The sequence below is a fragment of the Chlorocebus sabaeus genome, chromosome 3 (genome assembly GCF_047675955.1).
Source record: "Chlorocebus sabaeus isolate Y175 chromosome 3, mChlSab1.0.hap1, whole genome shotgun sequence".
Classification (NCBI taxonomy): Eukaryota; Metazoa; Chordata; class Mammalia; order Primates; family Cercopithecidae; genus Chlorocebus; species Chlorocebus sabaeus.
The window spans coordinates 81,496,677-81,517,251 of record NC_132906.1 but is presented as its reverse complement, the minus strand read 5'-3'; the positions used below and the strand labels follow the sequence as shown (position 1 = coordinate 81,517,251).

The following is a 20,575-nucleotide window of genomic DNA, read 5'->3' as shown; positions in this document are numbered from 1 at the left end:
ATGCCCAGCTAATTTTTCATTTTTTGTAGAGACAAGGTCTTGCTATGTTGCCCAGGATGGTCTTGAACTCCTGGGCTTAAGCAATCCTCCTGCCTTAGTCTCTCAAAGTGCTGGGATTACAGCATGAGCCACCATGCCTGGCCTTTTTTTTTTTTTTGAGACAAGGTCTTGCTGCTCTGTTTCCCAGGCTGATGTGCAGTGGTGTGATCTCGGCTCATTGCAGCTTTAAACTCCTGGGTTCAAGTGATCCTCCTACTTCAGCTTCCTACAGGCATGGGCCACAGTGCCCAGCTAATTTTTTAATTTTCTGTAGAGACAGGGTCTCACTATGTTGCCCAGGCTGGTCTTGAACTCCTGGGCTCAAGTGATCCTCCCACTTCAGCCTCCTACATGCACGGGCCACCATGCCCAGCTAATTTATTTTCGGTAGAGACACGGTCTCACTGTGTTGCCTAGCCTGGTCTTAAACTCCTGGCCTCAAGTGATCCTCATGCTTTGGCTTCCCCAAAGTGTTGAGATTACAGGTGTGAGCCACTGTGCCTGGCTAAATAATCTTATTAAAAAAATATATACTGACAGAGTTTAACTGCCGTCTTATTATGGCATGTATTTCTTTACCACCAGTGCATGAGAAAAAGGCTAATTCAATGGCAGAAAAAGTAATGAAAAAAAATGAAATACTTAAAAAAAAATCTCATAAATAACTGATATGTACGTTTCTGATAAAAAATAACAAACAAGTTGAAGAGCTGTCTTTCAATGGCTAGTATTTCATACTGGCATCTAACACTGAATAGGGGCTTGAGAAATCACAGTATGTGTCCACTCATTCGGGCCTCTGACCAGAGGAAAGCTGCAGATATCTGAGGCAGTGTTCTTTCCACTATGAAGGGGAACACTGTCCCAACCACTCAACTTCTCCTTCCCCACTGACACGTGGAAAAGCTGTCAAAACCTCCTGATTGAAAACAAAACACAAAGGCACCTTGGCTTGACTGCTTGTCATGACAGGAAAAGAACTATTGGTACGGTTTCTCTGGACAACCCATAACTCAGTAACAAATCATGCCAAATCAATCCTGAAATGCCAGAATATTTAGGAGTAATTGGGCCCCAAATACTTATACTTTGGGTCTAAATTTCACTTATACTTGTTTACTTTTTATCATTAATATAATTACCTTTTTGGTTCAAGTTTAGCAGCCACTAATCTTGCTCCCATGGACCCAGTTTCAACAACATGATAGTATATTTTGATGTCAACATGGTTGAAGACGTAAAATGTATCTCTTTCATGGAATTCTGACTGCGGAAGAGAACTTAAAAGTTAAAGGTAGAAAACTACATAAGAGTCAAAACATAAAACTTTAAAATGGGCTACAACAAGAAAATTAAGTTTGAATGGAATTTTAATCCTTTCATATTAACATGTTTCAATTTTATACTTAAACTCTTTTTAAGCCAAAAATTAATTGGGGAAGGTATCTGCTTCTTACAGTTTTTTTTTAACAGAAAATTTAGTAAGTACCAATTCAAAAGAACACTAATCTAGTATTTTCTAGCCTTTCATTTAAAATGAAACAAAATAAAATTTAAAATATTCCGAGCACACTAAAGCTTATACATTTAAACACTTTTCCTGCCTGGAAGCTTGTAAGTTTGGACTAAACTCATAACCTAAATTACTCAAGTATCTCTGGTCTTTTGTGAGCGCACAACACAAAAGCCCTAACTGATATAATCAGTTTCATGATTAAGCTCATGCTAACTTCCACTGGATCTGATCCATTAAGAGATTTAAATCAGGTTGATCTGATTACACAAAATTTATTTTAACATATGTCCCCATCTAGTTCTAATTACCTTCTATAGTAATGTCTCTATTTGATTAATCTATTTTTAAATATAAAAGAATGGCCTCAAAGACAGATAGGTCTTAAAAAGGGTATAATATCTGACTTCTGCAATACAAATTTAGTTAACTTATAATGAAGACTTTTTTGACACTCTACTATGTACATTTTGTAATATATAAGATTTATGAGAGTTAGAACAAAGTTCTAGACCTTACCATAGCACTTAACATACAACAGACACTCTGAGTAAACGCTTAACTGAATCTGAATTATTCCAATTCTAAGGCTCAACTTACACATTATTAATCTGCTGTAAGTTTAAGATTGAAGCTGTTGTACTTCAGAACATCTGAACTGTACTCATTAAACGAATATAACAATTTTTGTCCAGGTAAAGACTGAATTCTGTCAAAAGCCATGTTTAAAAAGCAGCAGAGTTTATCATGAACTTACATTAATAACACAGGCATCTTTTGCATGGCCTTTATCTGTAATGTAACAGCCAATAGGAAATCCAGGATTACAGAACCTCTGACCATCTTCAACATCATAACACCATGTTACAGGCATATTATCCACAATCCTACACACGGAAAGAAGAGTTAAGTTAGAAAAGAACCCACCAAACATAACTAAGAATTACTGCCCAAATCAGTGTCATCACTTTGTAAAATTTAAATGTGTAAATGCCTTAAGATTCCAAAAACCACACAGAATGTTAATGAAATGTGCTATTTCATAAGCAATAACAATATGCCAGTATCTGATACACTGCAGTGATGGAAAAAACTACAGGCTGGTCAGAGTGCAGTGGTGTTTACAACTAACTGATCACAACCAAGTATAGATTTCTTTGCTCCTTCTCTACTCGCACTGCTTCATCTGACTAGCCGGAAAAAAACAAAAAAAAAAAAACAAAAAAACCCCACCAACCTTTATAGCTTTTTTGAAAGGATAATGGTACGTAGGAAAGAGTTTTATAAACTAATTTATTGTAATTGCTAATTTAACAGTACTATTTAGACACTTCATTGTAATTTACCTTTAGCAGAACACTCACAGCTCTAAATAGGTACACAAAGCAATATATCTAGTTCCTCAGGAACAGTTTATTAAACAGTAGAGAAGGAAATGTCTCTTATTACTCAGGCAATTCAATAAAAAAGGAATACAATTGCAAGATACAGGAAAATATTAAACTAAAGGGCCAGGAAGAAAAGTGAAAGTTATACAAAAAAATTCTGTGAAAACTATAAATCCAAGTTATTTCTAAAAGAAATACTGCTACAAAGCTAGCGAACCCAATCTGTCAAGTTCTATAGTGAAAAAGGACTTAAATAATAAAAGCAGAAAATAAAGTTCTGTAGCACCGTATAACTACATTATAGTCCGAACATGTGGCCCCCTGTGCCCAGAGTACACTGCGGGATACAAATAAAAAAAAAAGCAGCTATATTATAGTCATAAGACGACACTCCAGGGCATGTTTTATTTGGTAATTAATGTGTGCCTTAGGAAGTAAAATTATGATTCTATATTCACCCAAGGTGTACCTTAATGACCTAATAAAACATGTCTCGTCACCTTTAAATGCGATTTAATAGTACCCAGTTTACAAAATTTTAGAATCACCTATGTATGCTATTAAACTGCTTATTATTATAATCAGCAGGCTAGTAGTTCCAATGAAAAGACTATAAAATATTAGAAGTATAAATGCATCGTTATATAAAATAAATAATTCAGACTTTCTGGAAGCTTAAAGAATTGGTTAATTGCTTTAATTTTTTAGATAGAGATGAAGTTCAATTAATGAATATATACTAGCAATATACAGTATCTTCATGCTACCATATCGGAGGGAAAGTACTACATAAAAATTATAGGGCTAGTTACAAGATGAGAAATTAAGGGGCAATTTAGGTTTTATAAAAGCCAACATCCTAAATATATCATTTATATAATACCTTGACATAATAGCTTTTACTGGTAATAGGAAGCATTAAAAAAAAAATCCCTTTGAAATAAATTTAAGAAAACTTAAAGAGTATCTTTTTTTTTCCCCTGAGACAGGGTCTTGCTCTGTCACCCAGGCTGGAGTGCAGTAGCATGATCATGGCTCTCTGCAGCCTCAACCTCCCAGGCTCAAGTGATCCTCCCATCTCTGCCTCCTGAGTAGCTGGGACTATAGGTGCATGCCATCATACCTGGCTAATTTTTAAAATTTTTTTGTAGAGCTGGGGTATTACTATGTTGCCAGGGTTGGTCTCCAACTCCTGGGCTCAAGTGGTCCTCCTACCCTGGTCTCCCAAAGTGCTGGAATTACAGGTGTGAGCCACCATGCCCGGCCAAAGAATATGATTTTCAATTACTGTCTTCCTAAGTTAATGAATAGTATTTACTTAAATTTCTAACATCAAAAAAATTAAAACTCTTATTTCCTATCTGACAGACTGAATAATGGGAAGAAGACTCGCAAGGATAAAGGCTGAATGACTCCCAACTTTTTATTATGAAGAACTCCTTTCCTTTACTTACAAGTCTGCCCTCCAAGGACCCCATCTGAAACAGTTCTACCAATCAAACTTCATTTAGTAATAACTTGTTTTTCCAATAAATTAATTCCAAAAGTTACTAATCAGAGTAACTCATATTGTCACAATGCACTCAGAAAATTACAGCCTAAAGCAAAGAAACTTGGCATTTAACAAGCTGGCATTTCTTTTTTTTTTTTTTTTTTTTTTTTTGCAGTTGCAAGATTTAAGAGTGAAGACAGAAGCTCCCATACAAAGGGAGGGGACCCAAAGAGGGTAGCCGTTGCTGGCTCGAATACCTGGGTTTATATCCCGATCGTTGTCCCTCCCACTGGTGCTCTCAGGCGACAGATAATTGGCTATTTCTTTACCTCCTGTTTTTGCCTAATTAGCATTTTAGTGAGCTCTCTTTACTACCTGATTGGTCGGGTGTGAGCTAAGTTGCAAGTCCCATGTTTAAAGGTGGATGCGGTCACCTTCCCAGCTAGGCTTAGGGATTCTTAGTTGGCCTAGGAAATCCAGCTAGTCTGTCTCTCAGTCCCTCTTAACAGGAAAACCCAAGTGCTGTTGGTGAGGTTGGCCGACGACCGCTCTAACTGCTTCCTGCTGAACTGGGGCATAGTAGCGGTTTTGCAGTTGAGATTTCCTCAGGAGGGGTGCCTTCGATGTCATTAACATCAGAGCATGGGCTAGCAGGCCGGTCCAGGGGTCTGTGGTAGATCTTAGTCACAGACTGCATCTGGGGCTCCCTTTGAAGCACCATTTGTAGTTTTAACACTTCGATTCTGGAAGAGACAAACTTAACAATGAGGTTAAAGATACAGGGATTGAAATATATGGCCTGCAGTGCAGGGGATTATTTCTTTGGCACAATTCACAGGCCCTGACTATCTGCTTGATAGTTTTGAAAAGCCCTCATCCAGTAAATAATAATTTGATCATCTGATGGGTGCTATAAATGCCTAAGTGAAAGGTTTGGTGAAGGGTTTTAAGTAATTTCCTTTGGTTAGCTGCAGGCAAAAGTATTTTTCCTTCTTTGGTGGCTAGCCATCCTCAGGGGAGGAAACTACGTCCTCATGAGGTTCCCCATTCTATTTCTTCTGCTCAGTATGGGGACTTGGCTTCTCAGAGGGGATTACCCCATATTAGGGGTCTTTATATAAGCATTACTAATGGAGGGTCCTGTCTTGTGGCTCTTTCTGCTTCAATATCTGCCTGGCAGTTCCCTTCTATTTCCCTTTCCTTTCCTTTCTGATGACCCTGGCAGTGAAAGACTGCCACCTCTTTAGGTTTCTGTACAGTCAATAATCTCCTAATGGCTTCCTGATGTTTGATAGGTATTCCCTCGGAAGTTAGGAATTCCCTTTCTTTCCATATTGCTGCATGGACATGGAAGACTGGGCAAGCATACTTAGAGTCTGTATATATAGTTACCCCTTTTCCTTCTCCTATTTCTAGCACCCGAGTGAGGGCTATTAGTTCTGCCAACTGAGCGCTAGTTCCTGGAGTGAGGGGATTACTTTCAAGTATTCCATTATCACTGACCACTGCATACCCCGTTTTTTGAAGTCCGTTTTCTACAAAGGAACTTCCATCAATATACAAGCTGAGGTTGGGATCAGTCAAGGGAACCTCTAGAAGGTCCCCTCGAGTAGCATAGGTTTGAGCAATTACTTGTTGACAGTTATGTTCTATCTTTTCTTCATTGTCTGGAAGAAATGTGGCTGGGTTAAGAGTTGCACAAGTGCGCAGTCGCAGCACTGACCCTTCAAGTAATAGAGCCTGATATTTAAGTAAACGGTTGTCTGACAGCCATAAGTCTCCTTTAGCAGTAAGAATGCTGTTCACATCATGAGCTGTCTACACAGTAAGATCCCTTCCTTGTATTATTTTAACTGCTTCAGATACTAAGACCACTACTGCCGCCACTACCCGTAAACAATGAGGCCAACCTTTTGCCACTACATCAATTTCCTTTCTTAGTTAGGCCATGGATTGCAAGCTCATCCCTCAGATCCGTGTAAGGACTCCTAGAGCTATTCCTGTTTTTTCTGTGGCATATAAAGAAAAGTCTTGCCCCGCTGGCAAGTTTAACACTGGGGCTTGGGTTAAGGCCTTCTTTAGGGCCTGGAAAGCCGCTTCTGCTTCAGGTGTCCATCTTACTAAATGGGTATTGGCTTTCTGAGTTTCCTTAATTAGTGTATATAATGGCCTGGCTATTTTGCCGTACCTGGGAATCCATATTCGGCAGAAGCCTGTTATGCCAAGGAGCCCTCTTAGTTCTTTTAGGGTTTTGGGATTAGGATAAGCCAGTATGGCCTGGATACATTCCTCACTGAGGACCCTGGTGCCTTTGGATAATTTTAGCCCTAAGTATTTAACCTGCTGTGACCAGAGCTGAGCCTCTGGTTTGGAAACCTTGTAGCCACAGGTGGCGAGGACATTTAAGAGCGCTTGGGTGGCTTGATGGCACAAAGTTTCTGAATGGGCGGCTAAAAGTAAATCATCCACGTACCAAAGGACAAGAGTGTCCAGGTGTGAGAACTGGCTCAAGTCTTGGGCTAATGCCTGGCCAAATAGATGGGGGCTATCCCTGAACCCTTGGGGTAAGACAGTCCAGGTGAGTTGAGACGTTGGGTTCAAAGGATTTTCAAAGGCAAACAAGAATTGAGAGTCAAGATGTACAGGGATGCAGAAAAAGGCATCCTTAAGGTCCAGGACTGTAAGCCACTCTGCTTCCTCTGGTATTCACAAAAGCAGAGTATAATGGTTAGGTACAGCTGGGTATAGAGGGACAAGGGCCTCATTGATAATCCTGAGATCTTCCACTAACCTCCACTGTCTGTTGGGTTTCTGTACTCCTAAAATTGGAGTATTGCAGGGGTTATTGAATGGTTTTACTAGGCCTTGGGCTTTTAGGTCCTTAACAATTTTTTTGGAGTACTTGTTGGGCCTTGGGTCTACGGGAGTACTGCCTTTGGTAGGGAAAGGAGGCAGAATCCTTTAGTTTAATTTGAACAGGACGGGCATTCTTTGCTGGTCCATATTGTCCTTCTGTTGCCCAGACTTCAGAATCAATTCCTTCCTCAAGCAGGGGACAACAAACGGGTGTTCCTTCTCCTATTTTCAGGTGTATAATGGCCCCTGTTTTTGCTAGAATGTCTCTCCCTAAGAAGGGAGTGGGGCTTTCAGGCATAATTAGAAAAGCATGTGAAAAGAGTAAAGTTCCCCAGTCACAACTTAGTGGCTGGGAGAAGCATCTAGCGACTGGCTGTCCTAGGACCCCTCAGATAGTGACACATCTGGAGGACAGTAGTCCAGGACAGGAGAGTAAGACTAAGAAGGCCGCGCCAGTGTCCAGGAGACAGTTAACCTCCTGGCCCTCAATGGTCAAGCATACCTGGGGCTCTGTGAGGGTGATGGCACGGGCTGGCGCTTGCCCTGTGCACCTTCAGTCCTGCTGGTCAGTGGCTTCTGACTCAGAGGATGTTCGTCCCCTGGGGCAGTGGGCCTTGGCCTTGCAGTGATTTCCGTGACATAAGGGGCATGGACGAGGTGGCAGCTTATTTCTATTTGGACAATGTTTTTTAAAGTGTCCTTGTAGACCTCACTGCTATTAGGCATTCGATTTGCCCAGCGTTTCCCTGTTCCAGAGCCTCCAAAGTCTGCTTGCCTGAGGGCCATGGCTAAAGTGGTGGCCTTTTTCTTATCTCCTCTGTCCCGTTTCGTCTGCTCCTCCTGATCTCTATTATAAAAAACCGAGGTTGCCAAGTTCAGTAGGGTTTCTAAGTTTTGCTATGGGCCTAAGGTGGACTTGAAGTTTTTTTCCTAATGTCTGCAGCTGACTGAGTGATAAACCTATCCTTTAAGATTAGTTGACCTTCAACAGAGTCAGGTGACAAAGAGGTATGCTTTCTCAAAGCCTCCCTTAATCTCTCCAGAAAGGCGGTAGGATTTTCTTCCTTTCCCTGTTTTATAGTGGACATCACTGAATAATTTAAAGGCTTCTTCGCAGTTTTCCTTAGTCCTTCTAGCACACAAGTTAGCAAATGTCTGCGGCACCAATCTCCATGTTCTGATTCTGTGTCCCAATGAGGGTCTACACTGGGAACTGCCTGCTGGCCTGTGGTGAATTTATTCTCTTTCCTCTGTTGTCATTCTATCTCTGAGATACCAGATTGCCAAACTCTCAGGCTGCAGTTATGGCAGCACTTCTCTCATTTGGGGTTAGTGTCTGATTTAGCAGTAATATAATATCTCTCCATGTCAGATCAAAGGATTGTCCTAACTCTTGTAAAACATCAATATAGCCATCAGGGTTATCTGAGAATTTACCTAGGTCTATTTTAATTTGCTTTAAATCTGAGAGAGAAAAAGGTACATCCACTCTGGCTGGGCCGAATTCTCCTCCTTCCACTGCTTGGAGGGGGCATCATCGGGGAATATTTGCACATTCTGGTTCATTGTCTATATCTCCTTTTGGATCGTCTGGGTTGAAGGCGGGGTCCTTATTAGTTGGGGAAGGAGTTGGGCAGGGTGCCGGGGTAGGGAGGTAGAGTCTGAGGGCTTCCTGCCGGGCATAAATCACACTTTTTACAAAATTGAGAGTTGTCTTAGTGAAAAGAAACTTTTTCGCTAAGTACATATGGCACTTCACTCCATTTGCCTTCTTTTCTACAAAAGAGATCTAGCTGTAAGATGGTGTTATAATTTATACTTCCCTCAGGAGGCCAGGTTTCTCCCCCTTGAAGAGGATATCATGGCCAGGAGGTACTGCAGAAGAATATAAGTCATTTCTTTCTTAGCGTCTGAGGGTCAAATTGGTCCCAATTCTCCAGAACACATCTTAGGGGCATTTCTGCCTTGGGGAGAAGGTTTCCCATCGCTTTGGAGGTCCCTTCATGGTTGCCAAATGTTAGCAGAGGGTCCTCGCTCCTAGAGCTCCCAAGATGGTGGCAGGCCGCTTCCAAGATGGTGGCAAACCCCTCATGTTCTCTGACCTGGGGTTCTTGGCCTCACAGATTCCAAAGAAAGGAATCTTGGGCCATGTGGTGAATGTTATAGCTCTATTAGAAGCCTGGGGTCACAGAAGAGAACCGTGGAACCCAGTGACTAGTGTTCAGCTCGATTAGGACGAACCTGGGCACTTAGCCGTGCAGGAACAATGGTAAGCCTTTAGCCCGATCGGGAGCTGCAATGGGCGCCTTGCTGAATCAGGAGCACAGCAGACACCCTGCCGGATCCGGAGGGATGGAAGTCAGCGGCAGGTCCGCGATGGTGGCAAACAGCAGTGGTGGACGGTGAGCAAAAGCTCAGCTTGAGCCGTAACAAACAGGGACCAGAAGAGAGTGCAGTTGCAAGATTTAAGAGTGAAAACAGAGCTCCCATACAAAGGGAGGGGACCCAAAGAAGGTAGCCCACAAGTTGGCATTTCTATGTAGTTTTAACATGAGTACATTAATACTATTCAATAGGATTCTGAATTTCTGAAAATAGCACATCATTCTCCTTTGCTAACTTGGTGGGATCTGGGATTGGAACTCACTAAAGTATCTTCAAGACCCCTTTATAATTCAATAAGCTATAGTTCAGTGGTTCAATGATACTAAAAAATGGTATGTACTCTGAACTAGTTAATTATACTTTTATAAATAAAATGTCATCAAGATTTGGAAACTCAGGCAAGAAGTATAATCACAAACCACAAAGGGGACAGCTGAAGAAAGTTTTAAGTGTCTGGTGCTGGTATCAAAGCAATAGTTTCAGGAATCATGAAGTAGCTTAGCAGCTACTGACAGAGTAAGCCAAAAAGATCTTCAAAATATGTTCTAAAGCCCCAAATAAGAATTAAAAAGCATGGCCGGGAGTGGTGGCTCGCTCCTGTAATCCCAGCACTTTGGGAGGACAAGGTGGGTAGATCAAGAGGTCAGGAGTTCGAGAGCAGCCTGGCCAACATAGTGAAACCCCATCTCTACTAAAAATACAAAACTTAGCCAGGCATGGTGGCAGACGCCTGTAGTCCCAGCTACTCAGGATGCTGAGACAGGAGAATCACTTGAACCCGGGAGGCTGAGGTTGCAGTGAGCCGAGATTGTGCCACTGCACTCCAGCCTGGGCAACAGAGCGAGATTCTGTCTCAAAAACAACAACAAAAATTTAAAAAATAAAAAGTATTCGTCAACTTATATAAGAAACTATTAACTGTTCTATATAGTGAGAATAATAAACTAGAGCACGGTTCCAATGTCATGGGGGAGAAATTATGATTGATTCATGCAGTGAATTGCGAAATTATGAAAAAGACGGAGGAGGTTATAGATTTACAAGGTTACCTGACCTCAAAAACGTCCATAATATTTTCTTAAATGAGCAAGTTGTAGAATAATGTGTACAATAATACTGTAGTTGCGTTATTGTAAACAGGACACACCCATTTCTATACCTCCATATGCATAGTAAATTAGAAACACTCATGAGAAATAATAGTGCTAGATCTGTAGAAGACAAATGAAAATGGGAGTGACAGAAGACTTACTTTTACTTAATATTTTCTTGTACTGCTTGTGTTTTTTCATTGGCATATATTGCTTTATGATTTAGAAAACGATTATGCTCTCCCTAACATGTCTTAGTGCAAAGTATAAAATAAAATGTGCTACATTCACGCTCAAACTCCATAATAGAATACTATACATTACCATGGGTACGTGATTTTATGTGTCAACTCTACTGTCTATGCTTAAAATCAAGTTATACAGTAAAATCTTTCTGAAATAGGTCATGGACATAATATACTCAAATAATGGTTTCAATAAATTAATCAATGTGAATCAACATTTTCCAAATGTATACTGAACTGATTTAAGTGTTATACTTAAAATCCTCAACTTTTCTGATTCAACTGCAAAATCATTATTTACCAGCACTTTCCCAAGTTAATTTTTTAGAGCAGAATAGTTTAAGTTTGCCATTGATACACTGATTACAAATCGTTCAGTAAATTTTACTAATGCTTTCTTAATTTGTACACTATTTTATCTATTCTTGCTATTAAGCATCTTGGCATTATAATGAAATCTTTGTTAACTGCATCAAAAATTAGTCAGAAATATCTCTAAGTACTTTCCTGTGAGGAGACTACTAAAGAAGAACTGCTTCTATTACCTTCAGCAGCAAGACTAAACAGTATTCTTTGGTTTAAGCGATTCTCCTGCCTCAGCCTCCCAAGTAGCTGGGATTACAGGCGCCTGCCACCACATCTGGCTAATTTTTGTATTTTTAGTAGAGATGGGGTTTCACCATGTTGGCCAGGCTGGTCTCGAACTCCTGGCCTCAGGTGATCTGCCCACCTCGGCCTCCCAAAGTGCTGGGATTATAGGCATGAGCCACAGTGCTGGGCTCACTAAACAGTATTCTAAGCACAGAGGGTAGAAGAAAGAGCTAAAAAATCACCCACATAGCTTAAGAGTCATTCTCTCAGTCAACAAACTGATAGCTATTGCAGTAAATGTAGGTGGACAGGGCTAATAGGAGAAGAACTGAGGTTTAAATATTATTTAGAAGATTACAAAGAAAAACAAGGAAAATTTCAATTACTTATGAAAAAGTAAAACATATCCCAAGTTGATATGCAATTGATACGCATTGATCTAGCAAATAAGCAGTATTCCTACGGTAGTTTAGGGGAAAAAAGCTCTTCATTTACCAGAAACCAAAGAAATGGGGAGACAAAAGAGGTTTTAAAGTGTCTGTTTGCACTGAGGGTCAGATGAGAAAGAAGCTGACACAAGCATAACAGGCAGGTTTCTAACAGCACTGTCTCCTTCCTTCCAACAGAGCCCTAGTAGCCTACAGGGAACTCATTGTTATGGGGTTCAGGTAGATGTTACCCAGGTCTGGCCAGTCAGAACGAATCCTTTCCATCACAGACTAGTTCATGGCTGTGCACAGGACCCAGGGTTCTATGCGTATGGGGGCTGGGTGGGGTGGAGAAGGAGGAAAACTGAGGGGTAGGAGGGAATGTGAGGCCACAGGACCTGGTCAGGTCTCAGCTGAGATCCACAGTTCCTAACCTCACTGGCGTGAACAACAATGTGATCTAATATACTGACAGGACAAACATCCAGAAGGAAGTGCACGAAGACAGTCCTCCTGCTTGCCACTAAAAGCATCTTACACTTTGTAGAAAAGGCAAAACACGTGTAAACTACGACCCCATAGAATATAGGCATTTCCAAGCAAAATTACTCAGAAGAATAGTAATGGTTATACTTCAAATGTTGGATTTTGAAAGTCTTTAAAAATATTCTATGTTTGACTGGGTGCAGTGGCTCACACCTATAATTCCAGCACTTTGGGAGGCTGAGAGGGGTGGATCTCTTAAGTTCAGGAGTTCGAGGCCAGCTTGGCCAACATGGTAAAACTCTATCTCTACTAAAAATACAAAAATTAGCCAGGCATGGCGGCAGGTACCTGTAATCCCAGCTACTCAGGAGGCTAAAGTGCAAGAATCACTTGACCCCGGAAGACAGAGGTTGCAATGAGCCAAGATCACACCACAGAGCTCCAGCCTGGGGAACAGTGTGAGACACCGTCTCAAAAAAAAAAAAAAAAAAAAAAAATTCTATGTTTGAATATTGTATAGTAAGTACATACTACTTTGGAAGGAAAAACAAGAATGCTTTTTGATTCTGATACAAACTGGCACAGAATTTTTTAATGTTATGTCATGTTTACAAAATAAAAGGCTAAATAAATAAATGTAAGCGTTTTACTTGAAGTTGATGCTATTTATCAAACAAAAGTTAAGTTTTGTTTTCCTGTGATTTTTTTCATAGCCCACAAGTATAAAACAATATTTTCACCGGAAGACTGACCCAGGCCCTTTTCCCCAAAGCATAATACGCTACTGCTCACTATTCAGGCATACTTCGTTTTATTGCCCTTCACTTTATTGTGCTTTGCAGATATGGTGTTTTTTAGAAACTGAAGGTTTGTGGCATCCATGCATTGAGCAAATCTATCAGTGCTATTTTTTCAATAGCATGTGTTCACTTCATGTCTTTGTGTCAGCCTTTTTTTTTTTTTTTTTAGTAATAATGTATTTTTAATTAAGGTACTTACAGAGTTGTTTTACACATCATGTTATTGCACACTTTAAATAGACTATACGTCGTATAAACATAACTTTTATATGCACTGGGAAACCAAAAAACTTTATGTGACTCACTTTATTGTGATATTTGCTTTACTGCAGTGGAATGGAACTGAACCTCAGTATCCCCAAGGTATATCTGTATGTGAATAAAAATAACTACTCTATGTACCAGATCTATGTACCAAAAGAAGTACCAGATATTACAGTAATCTAAACACGGTTAAAAGATAATCCTTTAAATGATGTTGTCATCTTTAACCAAGAGTCACTACATCAAACTACGACCACTAGTAACAAAAAAAGGAAATCAATTAATTTGCTATATTTTACACAATCTTACAAGTAAGTTATACAGTCAATGCAACAAAGATTTCATATGGAAAGGATAAACCCCAAAATCAAAAATATTCATGCCTTACCAGTGATGCTGATAATTCAATAACATGCTTTTTTTCAAGAATTCTAACTTTTGTTTGTCTTCAGCTTTCTCTGTATGGTACGTTTTTGTACAAACAAGCTTACAGGTCTCCTCCTTATTAAACGTAAACTGTATTAAAAGGAAGTGGAAAGCAAATTCAGAAAAAATATCCAGGTTCTTCATATCAATATCACAAACAGAGTAAAAATGCTAGCCCCATTAAATTACTTAGTGGATTAATATTGGTAATAAATACATTTTAAAATTCCTCATAGCTCAATCAGATGTAAATGTTACTCCTATTGTGTTTCTCTAAAGACTTGTCATCAAGTTTTCCTTTGATACGTTCTTTTTGGTAATATCAATCGACTTACCTTTTAAATGTAAGTTAGTTCTAGAAGAGAAAAAAAAAATCCCATGTAGAACAAAAATGGAACTTTAGTCTCTCCTAGTAATATCCCATGGTCATGTCTTAGGAATTCTGGAGTTGATGGCTTTCTAGTAACAAGCAGACAAATTTTTATGTTCAAATAATCAATAGATGTTAAGTGCCCTCCTTAAGTGTCAGGTGATAGAGATTCAGCAGTGAACAAGATGGCATGTGATAATATAAGAAAAAGTGACATTCAGATGTCTAAAATCAGGGTAAACATGACTCCAGAAGGCTGAAATTTACCAACTATACAACCAGCCATAATTGTATCCTTTAATAAATTCAAACTTTATTACATAAGGTGGTAAAAACAAAAAATGGCATGGTTCACTTCTACGCAGCCCACTCTTTGTATGTATGTATTTAGTAACGTCCCTAAAGCAGGTGCAGTGAAGCAGCTAAGTGAATGTTTAAGCACAGTCCACTGCTGCCACCTGTCAGCCAATGCTTTCATTCTGTCTGCATTGCTATTTCCAATACAGCCGTATTTGTACCGCTAGTTGATATTCTAAACTTTATATGAACCTTAAAGATTCATTCCTAAAAAGTGAAAAATAGAAAAACAAAAGTATACATACTAAGGAATCAGAAGCACAGGTACCAAACTTAAAATAAGTTAAGCAGAGAGAGACAATATTACACCAAAATGGCAAATCTGACACCTCAATCCAGCGCTCACTTCGTTAGGTGAGTCAACCTGTGTGTTCAATTGTGAAAGAAATAGCAAGACTAAGGTGACATTTAAAGTAGTAATAGGTTAACATCTGTTTAGTGCTTCCTGTGTTCCATGTACTTTGTATATATCAAGCCTCATGTAATCCTCCAAACAACGCTTATCCATCTTTTACAGAGGAGAAAACTGGAGCACCAAGTCACACAACTGAGCATCGGCATAGCCAGGATCTGAGCCAAGCGAGTTGAGCTCCGGAGAAAATGCTCTTCAGCACAACACCCTACAGCCTCTCCCTGTCATGTGTTTAGTTGGGAATTTTATAATATTTTAAATCATGTTTGGTTATGGATGGAATTGTATTTTATGTTTTGTTAAGGATTTTTAAATATTCTTAGCTCCCAAGGGAAACAAATCCTCCTTATAACACACAAGCACAGCACTGTTCTGTTTCTATTTGGAAAACGTGGGATTATCATTTTTCCTGGATTATTTCAGTGAGGATTTAAAATTCTCCTTGGAATAATTCTGAAAATCAAAGGCTTTATCAATCTAGAGTCAGACCTGGGTACAGGTCAGCTCCATCTTGTTAGGAGACCAGGGAAAGCTGCGTAACCCTGCCTCAGCTTCAGTTAACTTATGTGTAAAATGGGAGCAGGACCTGCCTTGCAGGGTTGTCAGATACAGAAATGTGTGTGCAAAACACCTAGCATGCTAACTGATGAAAACAGGTATTCACTAAACAACAGTTACTGTTATGTATCTCACCACCAGCTTTTAGCAAATAGCAGAAAAATTGTATCGAAGTCCATATCTGAGGGTAATCATGTAAGGCTGCACACTCCTGGCAAGACTTCTCCCCCGTGCAGCCTGAGACCATCAGGACTGACGTGGTTTGGCTTGGTGTCCCCACCCAAATCTCATCTCCAATTGTGATCTGAATTGTAACCCCCACGTGTTGGGGGAGGGACCTGTGGGAGGTGATTAGATCATGGGGGTGGTCCCCCATGCTGTTCTTGGGATAGTAAGTTCTCATAAGATCTGATGGTTTTATAAGGGTCTTTGCCTGCTTCATTCTGCACTTCTCTTTTCTGCCACCATGTGAAGAAGGACATGGTTGCTTCCCCTTCTGCCATGATTGTTTTCCTGAGGCCTCCCCAGTCATGAGTCAACTGAACCACTTTTCTTTACAAGTTACCCAGTTTGGTATTTCTGCACAGCAGCATGAGAATGGACTACTGCCCATTAGGACTAATGGGCAGGACTCATTATGCCATGGGTATCCTTGCTCTGGCAAGGATAATCCCATTATGCCCTTTACCCCTCTGAATATTAGTCACCACCAGAAGTCCAGGATTTCCATGTCATCCTTCCATTCTCACATTTGAATCCCAAAATGGATCCCCACCCCAACTGCTTAAACCCTTCCACTATACCCTGAAACTCATGTGTCACCAGTAGAATACTGGTGCCTGTTCTGATGGAAACCTGGCTGTCCCTGAGGGACGCTGCCTCACTGGAGTCTTGCCAGTGGTGCCTGCTTTCTCTCATAGGCCCCAGCGCTGGGCCAGACCATTCTCCCTCCTCCAGAAACCTCTAGCTTTGACTCCCATGTGATCAGACCACAGCGCCCCTACTCCTTCCTGTTCTTGTCATCTACCAACCCCAGGTCACCGGCCCTCAGCTCCAGACATACTGTCACTCCAACACTCTTCCTGGCTCCTGATTCTTGGTGATTACAACATTTATATAAATGATCCTTGAAAACAATGACCTTTTGATCCTCTGCCCTCTCCTCCAGCAACTCTGGTCTTCATCCTATTTCAAAGGACTCGCTCCTCTGGTCGCACTCCACCCTGCCTTTAACAATGACAGGAGTCCCTGCCGTTATCTTCACTTCAAGCTTCCTAGTGTCAAAGCACCTCCTCCCACTGTTCCAACTCACTGGCTTAAATGTTCCTCACCTCCAACAAGCTCTGGATGCCACTTGAATCGACAGATCCTACAGTCTTTTCACTGTCTCTTACTCCTTTTGTGGCCCTACATGCCCCCTGTGCAAGCTCAAACTCCAAGCTCAACAGTATCTCCATCTTTCATAACATCCAAGGATGTCCTCACATCCTGTGTTCTCTTACTTTTTTGGTACTCACTTGTTAAAACCACAAACCTGGTTAAATCCAACTCAGCAGCACAGCTGGAAATAGCTGGAGATACATAAGTAAGCACGCTGGCTGCTGTTACTTCAAACTATCAGCTGGCCAGAGGGTCCCTGATGCAGCCTAGCAGCTGTTCCACACTCCTTCTCTATTCGCTCTCCTGGATCCTACTTGGCTGCTGCCTCCCTCCTCACTCACAGGTGGGGTGGCCATGCTGCCTACTTCACTAAGGAATCAGGAGCAATTGCCACATTTACCTCCCAGCATCATGCCCCACGTCTCTGCCTTCCCTCCAGTTACCACAGATGAATGAGCTCACCGAGGCCAACCTTCCCACCAGTACACTGGGTCCCATCCCTTCTTGCCAGAGCAAGGACACCCATGGCAATCCTTCCATCTCCTAAAACATCATTTTTCGTATATCTACTGATCATACTCATCCACACACACGCCTTGCTTAAAGATCCATCACAAGTCCTCTTTGGGGCGGGTGCCTTGGCTCACACCTGTAATCCCAGCACTTTGGGAGGCCAAGATGGGCAGACCACCCAAGGTGGGGAGTTTGAGACCAGCCTGGTCAACATGGTGAAACCCTGTCCCTACTAAAAATACAAAAATTAACTAGGTGTGGTGGCAGGCACCTGTAATCCCAGCTGCTCGGGAGGCTAAGGCAAGAGAAACACTGGAGCTGGGAGGTGGAGGTTGCAGTGAGCTGAGATTGTACCACTGCACTCCAGCCTGGACGACAGAGTAAGACTCCAAACAAACAAACAAAAACAGTCCTCTTTGAACCATGCCATCCTCCAGCTACCACTCTTTTTCTCACTGCCAGTAAAATAAAAGTCCTCAAGATAGTTGTAGATGTGCCCACCTGCAACTGGCCTTTCTGTTCTCTCTCCACCTGGCTATTCTACCACGGCTGCTTTCTCATCAGTGACCTCCACATTGAAGGTTAAACCCAAGGTCAATCATCTGTCCTCATCTCACCTGACCCATCAGTGACAAATCAACCAATCCCTCCTCCTGGAAACACTTTCTTGCCTTGGCCTCCAGGGACCACAATCTCCCTTGTTACCCTTCTTTCTCATCAATGGCTCCTTCTCAGTGTCCTTTGCTAGACTCTCGCCATCCTCCTGACCTATAACACCAGGTGCTCCAAGGGTCTGAGCCTCATGCCTGTAATTCCAGCACTTTGGGAGGCTGAGAGGGATGGATGTCTTAAGGTCAGGAGTTCGAGACCAGCCTGACCAACATGGTAAAATCCCACTTCTACTAAAAATACAATACCAGGAGCCCTTGGGGCGCCTGGTGTTACAGGTCAGAAAAGCGCCTCTTCGAATCTTGTCGTCTTCATCTATACCCACTCCCTTGGGGATCTCTTCAATTCCATGACTGTAAATACCATCTATACACAGATGATTCTCAAATATATACTGTGTATATCCAGGATGAAGCCCTCCTCCAAACTCCAGAAGCGTGTATTTGGCTGTTTATTCAACATCTCTGCTTGGACACCTAATAAACACCTCTCACTTGCCACATCCAAAACTAACTCTTCCCCATTCCCCAACCTGGCTCTTCCCACACTGTCCCATCTTAGAAAATAGAAACTCCACACTCTGCATCCCATCCCTTGGCAAATTCTGTTGGCCACCTTCAAAACAAAGGCAGATTTAGAGATTCTGACATCTTTCCCACCCCCTCACCCCTCCCGAGACAGATCATATCTAGATGAGGGAGAAGGCCTCCTACTGGTCTCCTGGCTTCTCCCCTCGCATCCCCATGGTCCATTCTCAGTACAGCAGCCAGGGTGACCCTGGTAAAATCGAAGCCTACTCAAAACCCTCCAGTGTTAACTAACCATCTTGCTCAGATGTAAAGGCCAATCCTCACAGTGGCCTCTGAGTCATTCTATAATGTGGTCCTGTTACTTCTCTGTGCTCATTGCCTAATATGCTCTATCTTGCTCGCCTGCTCAAGTTGCACACCTTGGGGCCTCTCTTCAGCTAGAACACCTCAGCTAGAACACCTCCCCTTCATATTCACATGGCTCACTCCCTTACTTGCTTCAGGTCTTTGCTCAAATGTCACCTTCTCGGTAAGGCATTTTAAATTTAAGATTTTAAATTCACCTTTGCAGTAAGCCTATTTAAAATTAGAAATTCCCCACACACCTTCCCAGATTTATTTTCAATAGTTCTTTCATCAGTAATTGAAATCTATATTCTGGTAACTTATTTTGTCTCTTTCTCCCCATCAGCATAAAAGATCCATGAGGACAGAGATTTTTTGTTCGGCTCACTGCTGTATCCCATCACAGTGCCTGGCACATGAAAGGTATTGAGCAAATATGTTAACTGAGTTACTGAATATGAGTGCTTAGATCTCAGATGAGATGTTATGGTCCTCTGAAATATGGTTCCAGCTTCACATAATACACACAATATCTTGCACTGTTGTTTTCCTGACCTAAACAGAAGTCAAATATAAAAAATGGCAAAGCAGACTGGGATTTTATTTTGTTGCTGGTTGTTACCTGAGTTTTTATGGCAGATCTAAAATAAGATAAAGTTGGGTATAGTGGCTCACACCTATAATCCCAGAACTTTAGGGGGTTAAGGCAGGAGGACTGCTTGAGCCCAGGAGTTCTAAACCAGCCTGGGCAACATAGTGAGACCCTGTCTCTCCAAAAAATAAAAAAAAAATTACCTGGGCATGGTGGGCATACCTGTAGTCCCAGCTACTCAGGAGGCTGAGGTGAGAGGATTTATTGAGCCTGGGAGTTCAAGGCTGCAGTGAGCTGTGGCCCAGCCCAGGCCACAGAGTGAGACTCAAAAGAAAGAAAGAAGGAAAGAAGGAAAGAAGGAAAGAAGGAAAGAAGGAAAGAAGGAAAGAAGGAAAGAAGGAAAGAAGGAAAGAAAGAAAGAAAGAAAGAAAGAAAGAGAGAAAGAGAGAAAGAGAGAAAGAGAGAGAGAAAGAGAGAAAGAGAGAAAGAGAGAAAGAGAGAGAGAGAAAGAAAGAGAGAGAGAGAAAGAAAGAAAGAAAAAAAGAAAGAAATCCTTGAAAATAAAGAATAAATAGTGAAATGAAAAACATTAGTCAATACATTTATGGCTGGCTTGGAAAAAAATCTTCCGAGTCCTGTGTTTCTATTTACCTACACCTTGGCCTTAAAATGTGCCTGCTCTGCCCCTTTAAACTTGGGGCTTAGAGAATTTGTTTTAGTACAGATACTGATCCTAAAACATTCCACGAAACTCAGGGAAAATGTTGTGTGCACATCTTTCTCCATTCTAAAGGTCTTCTTTTATTCTATTTAACCTCAATTTCTACAACAAAGGATTAAATCTG

The 20,575-nt window shown here is 41.2% G+C and overlaps 1 protein-coding gene across 1 annotated transcript in view; it reads right to left on the bottom strand.

Moving 5' to 3' along the window:
- TM9SF2 (transmembrane 9 superfamily member 2) overlaps positions 1 to 20,575 on the bottom strand; it is a 73,688-nt gene that overhangs the window by 28,791 nt on the left and 24,322 nt on the right. The window contains exons 4-6 of the mRNA XM_007960763.3: positions 13,967 to 14,094; positions 2,310 to 2,439; positions 1,182 to 1,306 (exon numbers count right to left, since the gene is read on the bottom strand). Coding sequence (XP_007958954.1) covers positions 1,182 to 1,306; positions 2,310 to 2,439; positions 13,967 to 14,094 — 383 coding nt within the window. The remainder of the gene's footprint in view (positions 1 to 1,181; positions 1,307 to 2,309; positions 2,440 to 13,966; positions 14,095 to 20,575) is intronic.